This window comes from Saccopteryx bilineata, chromosome 11, assembly GCF_036850765.1.
Source record: "Saccopteryx bilineata isolate mSacBil1 chromosome 11, mSacBil1_pri_phased_curated, whole genome shotgun sequence".
Lineage (NCBI taxonomy): Eukaryota > Metazoa > Chordata > Mammalia > Chiroptera > Emballonuridae > Saccopteryx > Saccopteryx bilineata.
Window position 1 is genome coordinate 77,926,263 of NC_089500.1, and position 24,197 is coordinate 77,950,459.

General features: G+C 41.7%; 1 protein-coding gene across 2 annotated transcripts in view; it reads left to right on the top strand.

Moving 5' to 3' along the window:
- DPYD (dihydropyrimidine dehydrogenase) overlaps positions 1-24,197 on the top strand; it is a 660,046-nt gene that overhangs the window by 149,900 nt on the left and 485,949 nt on the right. For both annotated transcript variants that reach the window (XM_066246448.1, XM_066246450.1), the window contains exon 4: positions 10,540-10,627. In XM_066246448.1, coding sequence (XP_066102545.1) covers positions 10,540-10,627 — 88 coding nt within the window. The remainder of the gene's footprint in view (positions 1-10,539; positions 10,628-24,197) is intronic.

The following is a 24,197-nucleotide window of genomic DNA, read 5'->3' on the forward strand; positions in this document are numbered from 1 at the left end:
GAGGGTTCCTGAGTGTGGCTTTCACAGACTGATGGAGGCTCTGACATCACCACGTGCTGTTGACTTTTAGAATGAAGATGAGAAAGTTGGGGAGATTTGTATCAACTTCTTAATGATCTCCAGGATCACAGAAATAGGCAATACAACGTTTCCAACCTGAATCAGAGAAGGGAAATAGGGAAATTTTGCCTCAGTTGCTTCATCTTTAAAATGAGAAGAATTAACAGGATCTACCGCATTGGGTTCTCATCAAGTTGTGGTGAGATCATATCTATCTGTATACATTTACCTCATTGCACGATTAGGAAAATCACCTGAATTAATATTTATAAAACACACAAACATAGTGTTAGCATAAAGTAACCCCTGCATAAGCATTGATTAAATAAATTAAACCCAATAGAAATATATTTCATTATGTGTATATTATTCATGTAAGGTTGAAGAGCAGTTATTAAAAAAAAAAAAAAAGGAATAATTTTTTTCCCCCCCAAACAAGAAAATCAATAGCTGGAGTAGTCTGGAAATTCTGGCTGTCTTTTTTCATCCAATTTCCAATTAATCTATTGCCAAGCCGACCAACACCTGAGACAAAGGAGACCAAGCCCTTTCTGACGGGAAGAGGAGCTAGAAGGGAGAAGGGAACAGGGAGTCAGCTGCCGCCATCCAATGTGATAATTGCTCTGATGTGAGGGCCCAGGGGGTGCTCTGGGGACACCTGAGCTGCTGTGTCTGAAGCTACTTGAGGTGTGGCTCTCTGGCAGGGCAGGGCACGTGGAATGCAAGGAGGTGGCTTTGGGGACGGGAGTCTGGTGTAGGGACAGGGGCAGTGTTGCAGCTGGATCTGTAGGAGGGAATGAGGCAAGGAGCTCGAGGTCATTTATGCTAGAATTCTCCCCTTGAAGCCAGAGAATGTCATGATCACATACAGGTTATTAAAAAAAAAAAAGTCACCGGGATTGTGTGTGTGTGTGTGTGTGTGTGTGTGTGTGTGTATAAAGTGAAGATATCTTTCTTTAATCTGGGGTAATCAGCATAGATTTAGTTAAGCAAAAGGAATGAATATTTAAAATTAGTTTAAAGGTGTGTGGGTGTGGGGTTTTTTTGTACTTTTAGAAAATGGGAAAGTGACATCCTTTTTATGGAGTAGAAAACCTTTTAGACGAATGTGCCTGGGTTCCGAGCATGCAGCTGGACCATCCCACAGACAGAAGACCCAAATGGCTATCATTCTCCAAATCCGTTCTCTCAGCTCCTGAAACATGGTGTGTTGCACATGCAAAGAAAAAACCTAGACCAAACTCTCCCTTGCATGCAGTGAGCCCCGGGTATTTTTATGTAGGCGTCTTCCTCGTGAGTTGCAATAATTCCTCCCCTTCACCAGCACAGAACTCAGAACACCGTAGCTTTTTAATAAGCCATTCTGAGTTGAATTGTTTCTACTCCACTATCCTATCCAGATAGCTAAGACTTGGATACATTTATTTGTTCCTGAATTTTATTTCTGATGAATGCTGTCTTATAATTTTAAGGCCAAATCTTTTCTTTTTATAATTTTTTTAAATTAATTTCCCCCCCCATTGGTTAGAGAGAGAGAGAGAGAGAGAGAGAAGGAGGAAGGAGGGGGGGGGACAAGAGAGAGAGGGGGGGAGAGAAAAGCATCAACTAACTAGTTGTTCAGTCGTGCACTCATTGATTGCCTCTCCTACGTACCCTGCCCAGGGATCAAACCAACGGCCTTGGTGTGCTGGGACGCCGCTTTACCCACCGAGTCACCTGCCTAGGGCCAAGGCCAAGCGTTTTCTTAGGCTGTTGTTCTAACCTGTGAATGAGTCCCTGTGCCCCGTGCTGTCATGGGCTCTATTTCTTTGGCCAGACCTGACCCTTTGTGCTGTTCCCACCGGTGACTCAGAAGTCTATTCCATCGTGGTTGTCCTGTGAATTCTGCTAACTGGATCCTTTGTAAGACTTCTGGAGTTTTTTTTTTTGTTTTGTTTGTTTTTTGTTTTTTTGTGAGAGAGCAAATGAATATGGGAGCACTGTGGGTTTCCTTCTGCCTGGTCAATTCCGATGACCAAAGTCAAGAGGGGACATTACTCAGGATAATGTGATGTCTGTTGGCGACAGCATCCACATCTTTTCATTTTTTAAAAATTGCATGTTGTACTTGCTTGTTGTAAAAAAATAATAATAAAATAAAAATTCAAACAATATAACATTGTATAAAATAAAACTATGCCAAATCTTAGTGTACATGCCCTTCAGCGGGTTTTCATATTTACACAAAATTATTTTTTCATTCTCAACACACACCATAAATCTAGGAATTGTATTGTAGTGAATAACCTAGTTATGGCTTACCTTTTTGATTTTGTTTCTCTTTAACATCTTTATTAGAAACAAGATAAACATCTATGTCAACTTCACTGTTACATTATTGCTGAACTTGCCTGTGAGGAAGTCAAAAAAACCTACAGCTTTTTTTTTTTTTTTAGTTTTTGAAATTTGCCGAAAAGTTTACTTTTAGAGCCGTCGATGACTAACACGTATTACTTTATTATTAGTATTTTTTTTTTAAATTTGGATGCCCTTCCTAAGGGAGCCTCATTGACATGAAGATAAACTTACAACAGGTGTTTCAAAATTTGAAAAGATAATTTGCACAGCAGATGGATACGCTACGAAGACATCATGTCTTTTTTTCCTAAGGAGCCTGGAAGGAGCCTTGGTATAAATCAAGGGCTTGATGACACTGCTGGGGAAACGGTGCAGGTGAAATGGCATTAGTGAGTCGTAGGAAAGCGATTACAAAGCCGTGGGCGCCGTCACCCACCTCCCTCCAAGGGCTGGAGAGGATCCGACGTCCACTGAGCGTCGTGGAACAGCTGTCTGGCGTGGGAGGGGAACGACAGTGGTTCCGAGCAGCGCTGTTCTGCCTTGAAAACAAATTGCCTGGGGCTTGTTGCAGTTAAGTTAAAAATGGTAGCTTAAGTGCCTGGCGACACTTGGGTTTCTGAGAATGGCTATCGGCTGACCCCCTCACCACGCTAACCTATATAAAACTGACCTGTCCTGCGGAGGTAGGTGGTCGTCTGTATATAAACATGAAAATTACAGCAGCCTATAAAACGCAGGTATCTTTTTATCAGTTACTGACAGTTACCTAGAGAAAGAACATCTCTGCATGTAGAGAGCGTAGTTTGTCAGGGGAAAATGCTGCCCTCCTCTGGAGAGTGAGAGTACCTTAGTTACCGGCCCACGGGGCGTGGGAGTGGAGAAGAGGAAGGGAGGAATATGGCGGGCATGGGCGTTGGCGAGTCAGAGATGCTGGGAGGTAATGGGCGGAGCAGGGATGCCGGGACAGACTCTTTTATCCACCTGGGTTCTCGTATCTACTAATCGCACCCTTTGAGTGTGCCCTCCACGCCACATCCATCATCATTCTCTGACACAGACGGCAGCAAGATTGTAGGGACACCCTTTTAGAAACACTTGGAACTACGTTGCCTTCCTAGACCCACGAGGAAGACCATCCGACGTAATCGTGTGAACGTCCGTTGTGTGAATTCTGTGCTATTGTATCTTTTGCTGCTTTTGGATTGACTTGGAGCGCCCACATTGCGACGGGGCGTTTCTAGTGGATAGATAGCTTTATTGAAAAATTGTGTTGCCCTGTTAAACGAGTCATTCGAATAGGTATCAGGAGCCTTACACATGAACGTCATTGGTGTGTGAGAAAGGCAGAGTGGAGAACAGCATGGAATATTCAGTTAGTTTTAACGAGGCTCCCACAGCTTTCTAGCCCAGCTAGAATAGAGAAGCTGGACCAAGATGCCCTTAGAAATACTCGAACTTCATGCCCGGCACTCCTGAGCTCGTCAGAGCCTGAGGTGTGATCAGAGGACCAGAGTCAGAAGGTGCATAGGAGAGGCTGTGAAGGGCGTGCTGAGAGGAGTGGGGAGAATTACTGGAAGGTGAGGATGGATCTGGACGGTTGAAGGTCAGTCCCACCACGCTTAGTCTCACCGTGCTTCAGAGACGCCAACCATCATCGTTCCTGCGTCCTGTGTTAGGACAGGATCTGGATACCAGGAGCACAGGCTGGGGAACTCAGACACGCCTCTGACCTCTGTTTCTAACCTCCCTGTCTCGGCTCACTCTCCTTCCATTCAGACTGATACCAAGTGCTGCTTGGTTTTTATAGAGATTCTGCCAAGCTGGGGAAGGGAAGTTAGACTATGTATTTATGGACCCTGGTGATATTCGGGAGGGAAGTCAGACCCTGTACCCATAGGCTACTTCTCAGTTACTTAGAAATTCCGAAGAAAGGTCCTGAGCATCAAGGATCTGAGGAAATACACCAATATTAGGAAGACATTTTAATATTTTAATGTAAAACCTAACTTGGGCCAGTTTGATTACCTATGGACTAATAATATAGATTATGTAGAGAGTGATGAACGGTGCCGATCTGATTGAACTAAAGTCTAACAAAAAATAAAGTAAGTGCAACGTGAGGTTGTAAAGTGTTCACATAGATTTTTTTTTTTAACTGAAAAGGAAATTATTATTTAAACTGATGGGTTGGGATATTCCTTAATAAGCATAGGTTACAATTCCAGCTGCTGTGAACGCCGACTCAGAGAAGTTGCAGGCATCTGTGCTTGGATGGGTTAAGGGTGAACTGTTGCTTTTTTGCCTTCCTCACTCTGATACTTTTGGGTGTGAAACAGTTCCGCCGCACTGGTATTTGGGAACAGGAATCATGGTTCTCTTTTCCTAGAGAAAGATCCTTGATAAGTGTATCTCCCATAGTTTTTGTCCCTTACGTAGCAGTACACAAGGTTCCACACATTTTTTTTTTAATGGTCATGTTGAATTATGAAGAATTAACATTATTAAGGATTCTATATTTCCTTTTTAATGAAATTGATTGTTATGCTCTCTATCAAATAGGAAAGTGAAAAATGTTTATCATTAGTGGAAAATCTAAGGTATTTTCTTGCCTTTAAAAAAATAATCTAATATGCTCCTCTTAATATACATGTAATTACTGGGGGATTAAAATATTACATAATTATTTACCTGAATTAACTTTTGCCTCCTACAATGAATGTATTTACAAATAAACGGCATTATAACAGAGTAACTCGGAAACGTAAAAGGAAAATTAAATGACTGGAGATAAGAAAAAAACACACACACACACAAACACACACACACACAGAGTAATTTAAATGTTCCTTCTAAGGAAAAAAATTTATGTAGAACTGTGTTTTGCAATAATTGTTGACATATTCCCCTAAGTACGGTGTCTGTGATTTTTCACAGTATCAATCATTTAAAGCAATTTGGATAATCGCATTCTGACATGCATTTCTGCTATTTTATTTACCCCGGGTTTGCGTGCCTCGTTGCCACTGAGGGCCTTCCCGGTCGGGTACAGTAAATGCACTCCGTAATATCTATTATGGCATGGTCAAAGGATAATTTATTGTCAAATAGAAAAATAGGTCAACACGAGTGTCGCCTGGTGATCAACCCCCACCAAGTTTAATAAAACATCTCGCCGGCGTGCGTGCCCGCGCCGCGGCTGCTATTTTATTAGGGCTACCTGGCTACCGCGGTGGTGTAATTACGGAGCTGTCAGGGTGATAAGTGGGATTAATGGTAGCCTGATGCACTTGAGGTCTGCGGAGCGCCGGGAGAATTGCAAGATGGTATTATTATCCGAGTCGGCCCGGCTCTGGCATATTCATGGCAACGCAGAAAAGGAAGGGGGAAAAAAAAAAAAGGAAAAAAAGGAATGCTACAATTCAGGTTTGCCTTGCCTTGCCTCATTAACATCTGACATTTGCAACAGCTGCTATTTGTGAACTAGCTCAATAATAAAAGGAGAATTATTTGGTAAAAGAGGCTTAATAACCACAACTAAAAATCCTTACATTGTCAGGGCTGTTAAGCGGACTCTGTTTAGGTTGAAATTTAAGATTTCTCTGGAAGAACGGAAACAGACCCTGGGCGCCAATTTGACTCGTTCGTACCTGCTGACATTATAACTTTTTTTTTTTTAATTGCCTTATTATTCAAGTTGGGGGTTAGGAGGGTGGGAAGCAGAAAACTTGTGACTTCATTAGGGGTAACCAGAATACAAATATACATATATACATATACACATATTTAAATATGTATATAGGTATGTATTCTAAATGACAGGTATTTAAAAAACTGTTGAAATGACTTTTTTTTTTATGAATTAGAAGGTATTGAAGGTGGCATATTATTTGCTTACTGCTTAGGTTATTTTATTTTATTAGACATAATAGGCAACCCTTTCAAGTCTCCGTCAGTGTTCAGCACACCAGTTCACGTGAAGGGAGCATGTCACCTCCTCTCGGCACAGGGACCGTCGTAGACTGAGCCTCACTCCCTTTCTGCATTGTTGTACAACGTGTGCTGCTGATCACAGGCTCGGGAAATTGTTTCTGAGCTCCGTCGGAGTGTTTTAGGAGAAGGAGAATAATAAGTACGAGGAGAGAGGAATTCTGCTGAATGATAGATGTGGCTCTCACAATGGCATTTAAAGCAATGATAGCAGAGAGGTTTAATGACTCCGCTTCAGAGAGGACAATTGATTATGAAAAAGCCTTGGGTACTCATTGTGTGAAATTTAATTTAGAGAGAAGGCTAAGGGCACAAACCGGAGAAAAGAGATCAGATGTAAAAACAAGATATTAATTAGGTGCTGAGAAATTGGTTCGGATAATGAAGAGGACTGTTCTGCTCGCAACAGACGGGGATTGTGTTCTCGCAGGAGCGGCACCGAGGTCTTTCTTCACGCGGGGAAGTGGGCAGAAAATGAGCGAGCAGGTCGCCTTTGTCAGCCGCGCGGCGTGGGGTTCCTTCTCAGAGAGTGCTGGCCTTCTGACCGATGGGACTGGGTTCCAGCTCAAGTTTCGGATCTCTGCCCTAACTTCTTTTCTCTACTCCCGCTCTCACTTTAGGCCAGACCTAAGTCCACCGGTTCACGTACACTGTCACGTCCTATTCTTGAGGGACTGTCTGGAGGGACCCTGAATTCCAAATCCTACCCTCCTCCACTTCCCTAACATCCACACAGTTTTTGATTACATTTATCGGGAGGACATTGGTTAATAAGATTATCTAGGTTGCCAGGGCGCAATCCCACGATGCATCCTCTGAGTATTATATTGTGTGCCCACCCCCCTACCCTACCCCCAAAGTCAAATCTTCCTCGACCTCCTGTAGCCTTTCCTCCACCCCCCACCCCCATCACCACCAAATCAGAAAGCAGCCACCTGAAAGGGAATATACAGCTAGTGCTCGACTTAGGACCACGACTGGTTCCGACAGACAGGTCGTAACACGATTTGGTCATAAATTGAGTAGGCTATATGTACAGTACTGTGAAATGATGTTATAAAAATCTTTAAGTCATGGCCCTGGCCGGTTGGCTCAGCGGTAGAGCGTCGGCCTGGCATGCGGGGGACCCGGGTTCGATTCCCGGCCAGGGCACATAGGAGAAGCGCCCATTTGCTTCTCCACCCCCACCCCCTCCTTCCTCTCTGTCTCTCTCTTCCCCTCCCGCAGCCAAGGCTCCATTGGAGCAAAGATGGCCTGGGCGCTGGGGATGGCTCCTTGGCCTCTGCCCCAGGCACTAGAGTGGCTCTGGTTGTGGCACAGCGACGCCCTGGAGGGGCAGAGCATCGCCCCCTGGTGGGCAGAGTGTTGCCCCTGGTGGGCGTGCCGGGTGGATCCCGGTCGGGCGCATGCGGGAGTCTGTCTGACTGTCTCTCCCCGTTTCCAGCTTCAGAAAAAAAAAAATACAAAAAAAAAAAATCTTCAAGTCATATTTTATCATAATTTTCTTTCATTACTGTTATATATCATAATTTTCTTCGTTCATTTTATGCCATTTGTATCATCTCTACCCCATTTTGTTTCTTATTTTTACATTCGTCAGGTTTAAGTAAAAAACTCCATTACCAGTACAACTGGTTTAATATTTGCCGAGACAATGTCCTCTTGGTAGACATCTTGCGAGGGGTTTGATGAAAAATATCCAAGACACAAAACACCAATCGCTGTACCGAGTCTGGGATAACAGTTGAAATGGTGCACGCGGAGACGGTAGTGCTGCCGGAAGCTGGTCCACACTGTCGTACGCCCAGCTGGGCAACGCTTGTGCTGCCAGACGCGGAGCAGTCGTGGCTAGCGATTGTGGTCGTAAAGTCGAAGGGTCGAAAGTTGCATAGGTCGTAAGTCGACCAAAATTTGTACAATATTTGCAAACAACAGCTATGACAAGGAGTTACTATTCAAGTATAATTCAACCACAAACAATCCAATTAAAAAATGGGCAAAGGGCCTGAAGAAACACTCCTCCCAAGAAGACGTAGGAATGCCCACTCCTCTTCAAGTTTCCGCTTAAGCATTATTCCCCCTGAAGCTCTTTTCCTGATGCTTTCGCTGGAGGGCTGCTGTTCCCCTCACGCGCTTTCTTGGCGGGCCATGCCCCGTTCTCTGGGACTCACACTGACTGCGATCAGTGCCTGCCCTACGTCCGGACCTCCCCGTCCGAGCAGGACCACGCTTGTCCTCTCACTTGAAGAGTCTCCCCCCCCCCAGGGTCAGCCATGTCGTCGGCCTCGCTCACTGTAAAAGAATGAATAAGTAAACAAGCCTTCGTTAATGCACACATTGAAGACCGTTCTGCCCACCGGTTTCAGTCCCGAAGTCGTAATTCTGGGATTGAGATTCTCGCTCACTGGACATCCGAATCACCTGGACGGGTTCTTCCCAGGGTGCAGACTCCCAGGCCGACCCCTCTGCCTCGTGAGCGGCTCTCCCCTGCGGGACCGGTGGCCTCGACGTGCTCCCCAGCTGGACGTGAGGTGCGCTGAGGAGTTGGAGCGCATCTCTGACCAGTTCCAAGGGAAGCGGGTTCTGAGATGAGTGTGCAGGAGGCTGGTTCGAAGACCGGCCTGTGTACGAGAGGGGAGGACGTGGGACTGGACAGACGTGGCCACAATCCAGGCTGCGGCGCCTCCCTGCAGACCTGTTCCCTACTCTGGCCTCTCACCCCCGACCCCCGGACTGACCTGTACCTGCATGGAGGCTGCTGTGGAAAGGGGGCGTGACCTAGGCTGAGCCTTGCTCTCCTCGGCCCCGGGCGAGGCGGTGCTTCAGCGTGGAAGGGGGCAGATCTGGGCTGTGCGCTGACACCTCACCGCTGCCCCACAGCCCTGCTGCTGCCATGTGGAGAGTATGTAGGTGAAAGACTTCGGACAATGGGTGGTGAAAGCTGAGGAAGGAGGGAACCAGGAAAGGTGGGGGGAGGAAGGGAGGAAGAAAGGGTGCAGGAAGTGGTGAAATGAGAAACTTGACCTCTTTCCTTTGTGTGATAATGGCAGTGAAGGTGGCATATGGAACGTTTGTTATAGACGCGATCGCATACTCTAGTGCAGGGGTCCCAAAACTTTTTACACAGGGGGCCAGTTCACTGTCCCTCAGACCATTGGAGGGCCGGACTATAAAAAAAACTATGAACAAATTCCTATGCACACTGCACATATCTTATTTTAAAGTAAAAAAACAAAAAGGGAACAAATACAATATTTAAAATAAAGAACAAGTAAATTTAAATCAACAAACTGACCAGTATTTCAATGGGAACTATGCTCCTCTCACTGACCACCAATGAAAGATGTGCCCCTTCTGGAAGTGCGGTGGGGACCGGATAAATGGCCTCAGGGGGCCGCATGCGGTCCGCGGGCCGTAGTTTGGGGACCCCTGCTCTAGTGTAACGTGGGTAGTGAGGGGTCAAAACAAGACTGGTGGCCATGGCCGGTTGGCTCAGCGGTAGAACATCAGCCTGGTGTGCGGGGGACCCGGGTTCGATTTCCGGCCAGGGCACGTAGGAGAAGCGCCCATTTGCTTCTCCACCCCCCCCCTTCCTCTCTATCTCTTCCCCTCCCGCAGCCAAAGCTCCATTGGAGCAAAGATGGCCCGGGCGCTGGGGATGGCTCCTTGGCCTCTGCCCCAGGCGCTAGAGTGGCTCTGGTCGCGGCAGAGCGATGCCCCGGAGGGGCAGAGCATCGCCCCCTGGTGGGCACAGCGTCGCCCCTGGTGGGCGTGCCGGGTGGATCCCGGTCGGGTGCATGCGGGAGTCTGTCTGACTGTCTCTCCCCGTTTCCAGCTTCAGAAAAATACAAAAAAAAAACAACAAAACAAAACAAAAACCAAAAAACCAAGACTGGTGAGTCAAGGCGTGAATGATGGCTCTTACCTGTGTCTGATCCTCTGAGCAGAGATGGCTATTTACCTGCTATTTTATGTCTCAGAAGGTGTGCAAAAGCTGAATGTGTTTACCATATTGCTTTAGAAAGATCTTGTTCCTGCAAGTAGCACAATTTTATCTGTTCTTACTGTGCAGGCTCTCCGGGTGGGTGTAGGACACATAGAATATCCTCTCAGTGACTCGGTGGTTTCTTTAATACAGTGGCTTTTATATCCTAGATGCCTGAAATGCGCGGATGCCCCCTGTCAGAAGAGCTGTCCAACGAATCTGGATATCAAATCGTTCATCACGAGTATCGCCAACAAGGTACGTTCAGAATAATTTGCGCAAATGAAACCTAATAACACCACTAGATCTTGATCTCTGTTGTGACCTGTGTCTAAGGCATAAAGCTTGCCTCGCTAGATGGGGTGAAGGAGTTATAAATATGGTTTCTATAGGCATGTGAAAATGGGGCACCTGTAATTAATTAGTCTCCTCCAAACCGTGATGTGATGATTACTGTGAAAATGCATAGTACTGTTTATTGTCTTAAAGATCAGTTTATGTTGGAATGAATGGTTTTTTGACCTAGGCACTGGCTGAAGGGATTGACTCAGGCTTCGACTTGCTCACTGCCTAGATAGGAGCTGTCATTAATGATCACAACACTTCACGTCCTTGTGAAATGTCTTTGTTTTAAAGTGGGCTTTGGTATTAGGTCCCGCACGATGAACCATCAGAGGAATGGCTTCTTCGTTCCACTAACTTTCTGTTAATTTTTCTGAAACTTGGGATAATTCATAGAGACTGATAGAGTTGTAAACAAAAAATATCCTCCAAATCCAAAAATAAAATAAAATAAATTAAAAAAAACAGGACAGGAGTAGAAAAGAAATATTGATTTTTAAGATGTTTTTAATTGATGTAAGCCCAGTTTTCATTCAGGAAGTGAACGGTTGATTGGTTGAAGGATTAGTTAATAGTATTTTGTTTGTGAGGAGAGCATTGCAAACTCTTAGGTAGTGTCTCTTCACCAAGGAACAAAACCTGAAGGAAGTCTTCCCGTGAGGATGCGGGCGATGCTTTTCAAAGGTTTAATATTTATGTTCTGAAATGCTACAGAAAAGCAATGTGCTCCTTCAACAACCAGGTAACTTTTCTATATGAAGATCATTTCTCATTGTCAATTACTTAAAAATATATATACACATATTGCTCACAAAAATTAGAGGATATTTCAAAATGAATATGAAGCGATTAAAAGAAGAACCATTTGATTTTTTTTATTAAACAAGAACATCAGAAAAGCAAACAAGTCAAAGAAAGTTCTCCGATTATGCAAATGAGATGCAAAACCAACTATTATTTCGTTGGTGAAAATCTGCTATTACTAAAGGCTGAAAGTATACTGGAGTGTCTGCATGTTCCTTGATGCCCAATTTTTGTGAGCAGTTTAGTTCAGCCTGAGCAGGTGGTGGCACAGTGAATAGAGCATCAAACTAGGACACAGAGGACCCAGGTTCGAAACCCTGAGTCACTGGCTTGAGTGTGGGGTTGCTGTCTTGAGTGTGGTATCATAGACATGATCCCATCATCACTGGCTTTAGTCTAAGGTCGCTGGCTTGAGCAAGGGGTCACTCGCTCTGCTGTAGCTCCCTCCCCAGGCCTTGGTCAAGGCACATATGAGAAAGCAATCAGTGAACAACTAAGGTACCTCAACGAGGAATTAATGCTTCTCTTCTCTTTTCCTTCTTGTCTGTCTGTCCCTTCCTGTCCCTCTTTCTGTCTCTGTCACACAAAAAAAAAATAGTTCAGGAGAAAAATGATAATTTTTATATTGCTGTAGGATTTCAGAAGAATTAAAGATTATTCCTAAGGTAAAGTGCATGGTGGTAACCTCCGTGGTCAGATTTATTAGGATTGGGGATCAAAGTTGAATTTTTAGGTTGACCACTTATGAATCCAGGAAAAAGCACTTATCTCTTTACTTTTATTTATGAAAGATAGGCTCGGTCTTACAAGGTTGTGGCATAAACGAAATGATACTTTATGTGAAAATCTCTAAGAGCAATAATTCAGAAAATGTTTTGTGGATGTGAAATTATTAATTTCCCTATTCATTCAGTAAGATAAATACCACACAAGTGTTTACTACTTCGGTTAGTTGTTGTTTACTGAACTTTTTCGAGGTAACAATCACACCTGCCTTTTAGAAGTTCATAATGGGCCCTGGCTGGTTGGCTCAGTGGTAGAGCGTCGGCCTGGCATGCAGAAGTCCTGGGTTCGATTCCCGGCCAGGGCACACAGGAGAGGCGCCCATCTGCTTCTCCACCCCTCCCCCTCTCCTTCCTCTCTGTCTCTCTCTTCCTCTCCTGCAGCCGAGGCTCCATTGGAGCAAAGATGGCCCGGGCGCTGGGGATGGCTCCTTGGCCTCTGCCCCAGGCGCTAGAGTGGCTCTGGTCGCAACAGAGCATTGCCCCCTGGTGGGCAGAGTGTCGCCCCCCTGGTGGGCGTGCCGGGTGGATCCCGGTTGGGCGCATGCGGGAGTCTGTCTGACTGTCTCTCCCCGTTTCTAGCTTCAGAAAAATACAAAAAAAAAAAAAAAGTTCATAATGTATGAGCGAAAACAGATACTTTAAATACATAACCATACTGCAATGTGGTTAGTATTGCAACCCATGCAGAATTTAGCATTTGAAAAAGCTGGAAATGTGGGTGTGTACACTCCAGGTTTAGAGGAAATGTCATGAACTTACTGTGGCTAGAACCCAGCCTAGATTATATGAAAAGAAGTGATGGGAAAGAGAAAAGGCCATTGAACGGGGATTAGGTTGTGAAAATCTTTGAATTTTATACTCAGTATTTGAGCTTTGGTCCTACAGATAGTAGGAAATTATCAATGTATGGTTGTTTTGTAACTAAGAAGATGAGTTCTGGGAAGGAATTTTGTTTATTGATATCAGAATGTCCCAAACAGCCATCGTCACGGGCGTTCTGTCCTATGTGAAAATAAGCCACTTAGTGAAACAGCTATATTAAATCCTATTGAATTATAACCTCATGACAAAAGATGTGAAATAAAATGTCCAAAGTTTGAAGCCTAGCAAGTCTTGGCTCTAATTATACCCAAGGTAGCTCTCCTGGCTTCCAAGCATGAAGAGGTATTAGAATTATGAGCCGTGCTAGCTCAATTCCCCGTGAGTATTACAAAATTCAATAGTGACTCTGTAATTCTAATTAGTGTAGACCCCCTTTGTTCAAATTTAAAAAAGAAGAAGAAAAAAGATCAAAAGGGAATAATGGTACTCTTAGAAAAGTTTATTTTATTTTATTTATTCACTCACTTTTAAGAGAGAGAAGGGGGGGGGAGAAGCAGGAAGCATCAACGCCCACATGTGCCTTGACTAGGGAAGCCCAAGGTTTTGAACCAGTGACCTCAGCATTCCAGGTCGACGCTTTATCCACTGCACCACCACAGGTCAGGCCAGAAAAGTTTATAAAATGTCTAGGCAAGGTCAGAATCATCTTTACTATAGGAAAACTTTCTGTTTTAGCAGTGTGTGCACAGTCTTGACTGCCTCATGAAGTGTTGCACTTAGGTATCGATTTAAACAGATTTCCACGCAAAGAGAAGGTATTTGGAGATACAGAATTGAAAACGCGGTTTTCACCGGGCGTGGAAGGAGGGACTCTTTGTGAGTCATGTTTGGTTGAAGGATCACTGTAGCAATCATAAAAGGTCAGAGCCTCTTGTTTTTTAAAGCCTGCAGCTTTTTAGATATTTATCAGCTGTGTACGATGTAGGCTGTCCCGCATTGCTCTGCCCCCAGCCCTCCGCTCAGGAGGGGGGTTCTTTGTAGGTTGAGAGGGTAATTGAGTCGCCAGACGCAATGAGCCTTACATCTCTCGGAGAAAAGGATGTCACTTGTGTTGTATTGTGTTAGTTTTCTGTGAGGCAGTGGAGTTTTAGGCCAGTACTTCTATTCTTTATTTTCCTACAAACCGGATTACAGCTCTGGTTTCCAAAGGTGCACTCAGTTCCATTGTACATGCTCAGCCACTTTCCTCGGTGTCATTTGTGCAGGATGTTGTTGGCAATTGTATCTCTCAATTGGAAGTACATGTTTCAGATGCATCAAACTGGGAATCCTAGGTTATATATGTATTTTTTTTTATAGTTTTCCTTTGAGGAAAACAGTACTTTGTATAAGCATGCATGAAGTCAATCCATAAATGCAATAGAAAAAAAAATCACGGTTTTTAAAAATGTTCCTTTGTTTGCTTTCGTTTAAACAATGGAGATATTTTCTCTTTTACAATTTTTACATTAAATTGTCAAGTATTGATTTTTTCTCACTATTGTGCGTATGTTATAGAATCTCTGGGCTGCTCATATCAGTGTGGCTTTTATATCTAGATAAATAAATTCGATAATGTATGTTAGAGAAAAGGTGACTAAATGACTCAGTGTAAATCGGGAGGCTCTTTGTTACAGATCCCTATGGGAAGTAACCAGTAGAATTCATTGATGACTGCTACTGAGGACGCTATTTTTATTTAAAAATAGTTGTCTCACAATAGGTATGTGTGTGAGCTCACACGCATGCCCATACACACACACACACGTTGCTGCATGTGTTACAAAGCAGAGTGCCATCAGTTGATTTAGTTCAACCTTTTTTGGGGGGTGTTTGCTTTTCCATTTCAGTGGCTGTGTGGTTTACACCTTTATCACATAAAACATTGATCCTTTTTGGAATGATTTCCTAAAAGCAGGACTTGTAATTTTATGACTTCCTAGTTCAGAAATCTTTCAGAGACCCCCAGTGCCTAGAACCTAACATCCGAACGCATAACCCCTTATGTCTGCGTAGCTGCCAGTGCAGGTGCTCAAGGCACAGCGTTCACAAACTGTCCCTCGGTCATGACCCTAGAGAATAAAGGAGCCATTTTTCAGTCACATTGAATATGCCGTTTGGTTAAATAAGTTCTTCGGGACTGCCGGAGTGTCCATTTTCTTTACAGTCAAGATGCCAGTTTTTGATTAATGTGAAAAAGTGTATTTTTTGCTAAGGCTGAGTATATTTGACATTTTACAACTGCTGTGCTTTATGGGTTGGTGTCTGAGTGGGTCTTGTACCATAGAGTAAGGTACTCTAATTCTAATTCGCTTCTCCTTATCTAATAAGATAATGTTTTCAGTACCTTAATTCTATCCTTTTGAAACTTGATGAGAGAGTTTTGTTAATGTTTTATCACCTAGTATTGGATTCGTTTTATTTACATTTTTACCAATTATTTATTTTCTTAATTCTTCTTCTTCTTTTTTTTTAATGTTACTATTACCATGGGCAAGCAGTTTATGTTTGCCTGAAATAAATACTTAAAATTTTTCATTCAGTAAGGATATGCTGTTGGCAAACCATCTTAGTTTTTGTTTCTGAAACTTTCTGTAGTTCTTCACTTTTGAAAAATATTTTCACTATGTGTAGAATTCAGGGTTATTAATTTTTTTTCCACCTCATAGAAGATACCATATCAGGGCCATTTGTCATTATCTGATCCTACTCAGAAGCCCAACTGTTGCTCATTTGAGGGTAATAGGTCTCGGGGAGGGGTAGCTGCTTTCAAGGTCTTTTTATCTTTAATGATTTATCTAAATCTTTTTATATATTTACCCTGTTTGGTTTTCTTTGTATCAACAGATCTTGAATCTGCAGACTGATGTCTTTCATCATGTCAGGGAATTTCCCACCATCTCTCCTCTCTTTCTGGAATTCTTACTAAGTATATGTTAACCCTTCTTCCTTCATTTTCCATCTCTTTGATTTTTTTCCTTCAAACATCCATCTCTTTGATTTTTTTTTTGGGGGGGGGGGAGTTATGTTTTAGATCATCTCCGTTGAGTCTGTTTTTAGGTTTACTGGTATCTTCTTGTCTTGTCAAAGATGCTGTTAAAATAATCTGCTGAGTTTTGAGCTACACTTTGATCTTTTTTTTTTTTTTGGTAGGTTTATTTTATCATTTTAAAAACTCTGGCAGCTTTTTATTCATTTTCCATGCCTATGTGGCATGTCTTAAAACATAAATATCTTCGTTGCTGTACTCTGAGAATTCCACTATCCGAAGTTTCTGTGAATCTGCTCTGTTTGTTTGTTTGAAGCTTTATCTGCAGAAATTATGTAAAACTCACCGAGTTGAACACGTGTTTCTTTAAGAGATGTATCTTTGCTGTGTTCTGAGAGGACACGAACATGAAAGCGTGTGTTCACCTGGTTGGCAAGTGCCTTTAAGGTGGTTCCACAGATTTCTTTGGCTTACTGCCTTGGTCTTTTTTAGTCTCTGGACATGACAACTCATGGATGCATTCACAATGACCAATGACTTTTTAAAAAAATGTTTTACCTAAAATTTTAATTTTTAAAGTTAGAATTATTTTAGCAAATAAGTATTTCTCAACACCTGGGGAAAAGTACCATCAATACTTAAGATTTACTACATAGTCTAGAATGGACTGAAACCCAGCTTTTATTGGTAAATACTAAAATTAAGAACGTATATGGAAGAAAGAAATTTCTGAAATATAAGACAAAAAGATTTGTCAGATCAGATATTGAAACTCACTGAAAAGCTACTATATTCAACACAATATAGTGTTGGTATAACAATGCACATTAATCGAACAGATGGAAATTATAAGTAGAACCAAGTAAATATGAGAATATAGTATATAATAAAGAGAACCTTTTTACTTTCTTGAGAAATGGTAGGTTCTTTAAAATGTGGTTGTGGTATAATTTTGACTTCACCTTTAGAACCCTTTTTCAGGCCATCTAACAGATATTGTATATTATGTGCTAAAAAGAAACATTTCAGGATAACTTTGAAGCAACAAACTATATGATAGCAACTTTTATTCTACGCATTTTAATATATATTTTAAAAGAATAGCTAACCGAACTTGAAACCAAGGGAAAACAATTGTTGCCACGGTTGTTTTAAGGTAAGCAGTAACTTCTCTGTGAATCAAAGAGTTCTTGAAAATCTAAATAAGATTAATAAGCTGATCCAGGAGATACATGGGCAAAGGGTATAACCATTATAAAAGAGGTTATAGGGTATAAACATTATAAAAGAGGTTATAGAAGTGATTAATAATCACATTAGAGATGCTCCACTTTCATGTTATTTGGAAATATAAGTCAAAGGAGGAGATATCAATTTCCTCTCATCTGATTGTGGAAGTTCAAAACTTCAGTAACCTTTTATACTCTTCAGTAGGAAGAAAACAGGCAGTTCCATGCCACGGAAATATGTTTCAATATTGTATATATTTATATAACATCCGGCCAGCAATGCTTTATTATTTGTTCTTCCTAGAGAAATAAAAGTGCCCCCATGGGATGGAAGGGGTACAATCGCAGGTACTGTAGTGATGCACGATTGTGTGAAATGGCAGAGAACTCGAGACAACTATAGTGCCCATCATTAAAATAATTACTAACTCTCTATCTTTGGATGTTATAAGGCTACTTTTAAAAAATGCATTATTATATCTATTGATCTAGAAGTACACAGTGTGTCTGTAAAGTCATGGTGTACTTTTGACCGGTCACAGGAAAGCAACAAAAGACAATAGAAATGTGAGATCTGCACCAAATAAAAGGAAAACTCTCCCAGTTTCATACCTATTCAGTGTAGTTCGATGTGGGCTCACGCACAGATTTTTTAGGGCTCCTTAGGTAGCTATCCCGTATAGCCTCTACAGACTCGGCACTGACTGATGGCCTACCAGAACGGGGTTTCTCCACCAAACTGCCGGTTTCCTTCAACTGCTTATCCCACCGAGTAATGTTATTCCTATGTGGTGGCGCTTCGTTATAAACATGCTGATATTTACGTTGCACTTTGGTCACAGATTTGAATTTAGCGAGCCACAGAACACACTGAACTTTCCTCTGTACTGTCCACATCTTGACTGGCATGGCCGTGGGCTGCTCCGCTGTATACACGGTGTTACGTCATCATCTGCGCATGCGCACATGCTGCCACATCATCCTACAGAAACTGGGAGGGTTTTCCTTTTATTTGGTGCAGATCTCACATTTCTATCATCTTTTGTTGCTTTACTGTGACCGGTCAAAAGTGCACCATGACTTTACGGACACACTGTATATCCCTATTAAGTGAAAAAAGTAAGTTGCATATTAATATGAATAGCATGACACTATCTTTAGAAATAAATTTCAATTTATATATAAGCTAAGCATGCAATAGAAGGATTTAATTTAAACCTAATTTCCTTTGTTGATTGAGGTTGAGGGAGGAGAAAAGTTATTAGCATACTTTTTATAACTCTCCATATTATTTTACTTCTACAATGAGCATGTATATTTTTAATAAAAATAATATATTAAAATTTAATAGTAAATTAAGATAAAGGCAAAAAAATTACAAAATAACCTAGTCTAAGTTTTTATTTTGGTATGGAGTGAGAGAAATATTAGTATTTCTTTCTGTAAATGACTAGATAGTTCCAAATCTGTTTGTTAAATACTATATTTGCCCACTCTTCTGAAGTGCCACATTTATCATCTATTTAATACCGTATTTATTTAGGTCGGTTTCCAAACCCTCTAATTATCATCTTGATCTGCCTTTGCTAGGACAGAAACACGGTGTTTGTAATACCTATGCCATGTAATATACGTTATCACGGAGTAAGGATATTTCCCTGATTATTGTATTTATTTTCAGAATGCCTTAACTTTTCTCTACAGGCAAAACGAGTTTTATGAAGTGAAAATAGTTATTGAGCACAGTGCTCAGACTATAATAAAATATTCATTTACAATTATCAGTGCAAGTGTAAACTCATCTTCCATCATTCATCATTTGATATAACGTTAACTGAATTTTCCAGAATTTAACCTTTAACTTTAATCTATAACTTCCTAGTGTTAAATTCAGCAAATGGTAGGCTACTAGATTCACTAGTGTTACAGACAAAGGGCTGGACTCTTTATTTTTCAAAATGTCCCGTCTTCTCTAATGCGCTGTACTGAAGAAGACAGATGAATGTTATGTTGTCTATTGAATCATTAATGCTTATGCGAAGTCTGTCTCGTTCCTGTTTTGTAATATATGCCTTTGTGCCTTGAAAAGGTTACATTTTTTTCTTTTAATGCCAGCCATTACAATGTGTGATGGTCACTGCTGCTCTTCATGTTTTCTTCAAAAGATGTGCGTTTAGTTCTGTAAAACGTGGTAGAACAAAGAATTATTTGTCAATCTATTATAAAATGTAAGAATATAAAAACTATAAGCAACGCCAGTATACCTAAAGGACAAAGGATTTTCATTGTGGGTCGTAAGCCAGTTCTATATGAAATAAGTAATACCACCTGTTTGTGGTTGTATGTCTGTCTGGACACATTTAAGTATGTGCCTTATAAAGAGTTTAAAATTTTTAAACTATTTTTAAAACACAACAATGATATATAGTCTATTTATATGTAAATTAAACTGGAATCACAACTTTTTTCTTATGTATAATCAAAAAAAATCTATTAACACATAAAATACTCATTAGATTATTTTTAATATTAATAAATAGAAGTTGATGTAACAGAAGCTAAACAAATGAAATTTTCATCTAAGTGGCCATCTCATTGTGTAAAATAGAAATTTGAAACCCAGCAAGGCTAAGTGACTTGTCAAGGTCACACAACCCTTTGATAATGCCACTGAATGTTCCTGAGTTCTTGTCCAGAGGGCTTTTATCTACATCACAATGCACTATATATCCGAATGAAGTGTCTATATTATGAGTTCTTATTCAGATATGCAGCACTGAATATGAAACACATTGCTTATATGGACTATTAACATCTTGAACGGGGGGTAAAATATATAACTTCGTCTTTAAAACACTGCAGTTTAGTTTTTTAAAATAACTTTGATAAATAGAAGAATTTTCCGTAGCTTATCATCATCAAAACTAATTAGAATTTTTGAAAGCAGTTTAAAGTTGTGTACATGGGATGGAGACTCTTCTGATACATGTATTTGTATCCACTATACAAATAATGGCTGACAGCTGGTTATCAGCCGTAATGTAATAACACCCTACGGCAGACACCACAACACCCTGTCAATTAAGAAATTGCTCATTCTTGTCCGTGAAGAGCCAACCATCACAAAATAGTCTGGTTTGTTTTTTTTTTAATAGAAGAAAATAGGAGTGGTAAATTACAGTCTAACTCTAATCGTATAAGTAATGAAATTCTGTCCTTATTAAGTCATTATCTTATACGTATGATGTTCAGCAACAGTCACTGGACTTGTTTTAAATCTTGGTTGGGAGAAGATTATTTGGGGTGAGATTATCTTGAGCTCTTTTCTCACCTTCATTTTATAATTTTGCTATTACATTTATTTGTTACGGGGAATATAAATTTATTTTTAAAACTTAACGGATGATTTAACTTGAATATTTTTGCCTGTTTATATAACAAGTGACTTTTTAAAAAAACAGAGAAGCCTCCAACGAAGAAAGCAACAGCAACAGAAAGCTCCACTGTTAATTCTCTGTGTGCCCAGAAATTAATAAGCAGTATATTTTAAATTAAGTCAGAGAGAAGTAATTCTCAGTTATTTCCCGAGTAACCAGTAACACGTGTGATGTTGTTTTCAGTGTAAAATCTTTTAGAAAAGGGGTGATGTATGAAGTTTAATAATACATCTAGTTACTAAATTTCTATTTCAAAATTCTAGCCACCACATGCCTTTCCATTGTGGTTTATTTTGGTCTTTTAAGGTAAGAAAATAATGATATGTAAGCCATAATTCTGTTTACCATTTGAAAAGATATACAACATAGTTGAGTTGTAAGGAATAATAGTCTCAGTGAAAAATACGGAAGGACCCGGAGGACATGATGCTGAGTGAAGTAAGCCCAGCAGAGCAAGACAAGGACCAGAGGATTCCACTCATATGTGGGATCTAATGAACAAAATTACAAGCAAAATAGAGACAGACTCCTAGATAGAGAGCAGGCTGACAGCTGTCAGGGGAGGGGTCTGGGTGTGTGTGTGGGGATATTGAGCATAAAAGGACATAAAGAGAAAAGAAAGAAAATATTAATGGACACAGACAACAGTGTGGTCAGTCGGGGTGCAGGGCAGGGGTGGTGGAGAAGGGTATGGGGGGCACATGGCGATGGACAGAGACGTGACTTGGGGAGGGGTGAACGCAGACCATGGGGTACAGGGATGTGCTGACGGATGGGCCCCTGAAACCTGTATCATCATTTTAATCAGTGTCACCCGTATACATTCAATTTTTAAAAAGCAAAAAAAACCCCACTAAATGAAAATAAAATGTTTGATAATAACATTGTTTCCTGCTGTCTTTCTTATTCTACTTCCTAATATGAGTTTCCTTGAATACACTTTAAAAATCTAAACTCTTAGAATGAACATCTTAAGATAATCTTCTTTTAGGGGGGGGGAAAAAGCCTAGAGGGATGGCATGGCAACTCATGTTTGTCAAATCTGTTGTATGCTACGCAGCGTATGAGGCATCTGATCTGCGTCAGGGGTTATTTTTAACAGTTAACGTGACGAATGAAGACGGAATACTGGTCTGCATCTCTCAAGTGTTGGAGCTGAGGCTACAGGACATCACATTGCCCCCCCCCCCAATGGTATATACTCAGGACTCAAACCCAGGACTGTATGCTTCTGAAACCCCTGAGCACACACGTGCATTTGTGTGTGTGTGTGTGCGCGTGCACACGTGTGCATGCATGTTTTTAGTCTCAGATAAACTTTTTATTTCCTATGAGAATGGCAATTTCCTGATACATTAAGAGTAATTAAGTCTAAGGTAAATTCATATTTCTAAATGTCTAGTCATAGAACTTCTCTAAAATGGAGTATATCTGAGATGTGAAGAGCGCTTTTTCAGAATAAAACCACCCAAACCCATTCCTCCTTCCCTGTTTGTCCCTACAAGAACGTGAGTGCTATGAGGGGAGGATGTTTTTGGGTGTGTTTCGTTCATAGTTGGTCCCCAGCTTCCTGGACAACGGTACGGAGACCCACAGGTTGTTTATTAGGGATGCTGACAGCCAGACAGAGTGTGCCTTGGGTCCGTACTGTCTGTATGGGCTACCAGAGACATTTGCTATTTAAGTTCATGTACATCCGTACTCTTACCGGTAGGCAGCTCAATGCAGAAATATAAATAATGTTAATTCACCCTTCTCAGACATGCAAACTTATTGAAGTTTACCCAAGTGATTAAAAAAAAGAAAAAGCAACAGATTGGAGTTTATCATAGAAGGGCGCTTCCATCTGTGAAGACTGTCCCTGGGAGGAGGAAGAACACTTTAAAATAAATCCACCAGCTGTATTGATAGCGCTTGGGGCTATGAAGCCCTGACTGCCGTCAGAGTGCCTGCTAGATTAGCACCACCGTCGGAGAAGGTGGCCGGCTTCCGAGCTCTCCGTGTTTCTATGACGATGTCTTTAAAAACCACTGAAGGATGGAGGGATAACACCAATGTCGTTTCAAGCCGTAACCTTAAAACAAACAAACAAACAAAAAACAGAGAGTAGAAAGAAGTTAGTCATCTTATGACAACGGGCAGAAAGGGCGCATGCTGTACCTTAGAACACGCTTTACGAACCCCAGTGAGGAACTGAAAATTCAACACATGTATGATATCAAGGGGCACAAAAGACAGACATATCCAACATCTTCTTAGCCTTTTAGATTTTTATTTAAAGAAAGGGTCAAAGTCCTCGTTCTTTAGATATCGCATCCATTTATGCCCAGAGCAGATGTTTATTTTTTAGCCCTCTGACTAGAGAGCTCTCTGTACATTTTTTCTTACAGAGGAGGCTATAATGCCTGCAGCTGATGGAATACCGTGAAGGAACCCGCTGGAGTGGTTCTGAGTTCTCTGAAAGGCGTCCGCCGCGGTGTCATTAAACTACCCTTCTAAATTTACATTTCACAGCCTTGACTCTTAGAAAGGCTTAGGAGCTCACAGAGTAGGAGCCGACCTCTTGTTTAGAAGGCAGACTCGAGACATCGTGCCACTTACTACGAGAGAGAGATTGAGAGAGAGAGAGAGAGAGAGAGAGAGAAATCGCTATTGGTCTCGACGTTCTGGACGGGCCGAGTTGAGGACGTGTTCCCTCTCTAGTAGGTGTCTGGACGTCTCTGAGTCCAGGGACCTCTGCACGGTGGACGTCTCTACAGTTTCCCTAGGCTTCCTTGTGAGAGGTGGATGGTGGAGGTGACTTCTGAATCATTGCCCACTGTAGCCTCAGCCCGTTATTAGAGCGGGTTCTGTGTCCTGTGATACGTGGAGATGCTTTCTATTTGTAGGTGGCATCTTGACTTCTTTGCCTTCCCCGTCTTTCCACCCCCTCCCTGAGAGTTTCCATGTGGTCCGTCCAATGATCTTCCCTGTTCTTCTCTTCCTCCTGACACCGTCCTATTGGTAAGTGTCAATCCTCCACCCTTCAGGGTGGCCGTCAGGATTCTCCATCATGAGGCACAAGCGCTCTTTTTCAAATAGATCTTCTAGCCGTCCTTTCCTAAGTGAGAGAGCGACCTCATGTAGCTGAACTGCCAAGAGCTTGCACTAAGATGTCTTCTGAACCCTCTTGAATGTTTTCTCGTCGGTCATTCCCCCTCATCCCTGCGTCCTGTCACTGTCACCCCAGAATATCTCCACGGCCACCCGTTCAAAGCTGATTCTAACCCTCCGCCTGAAATGGCTCCTTGCTCTGATACCAAAGCATCTTCATGTGCATGTATTTGGCTTTCTAAAAAACTGCTATGGCGCTTATTTTTTTTAAGGAACCATTCAGTGATT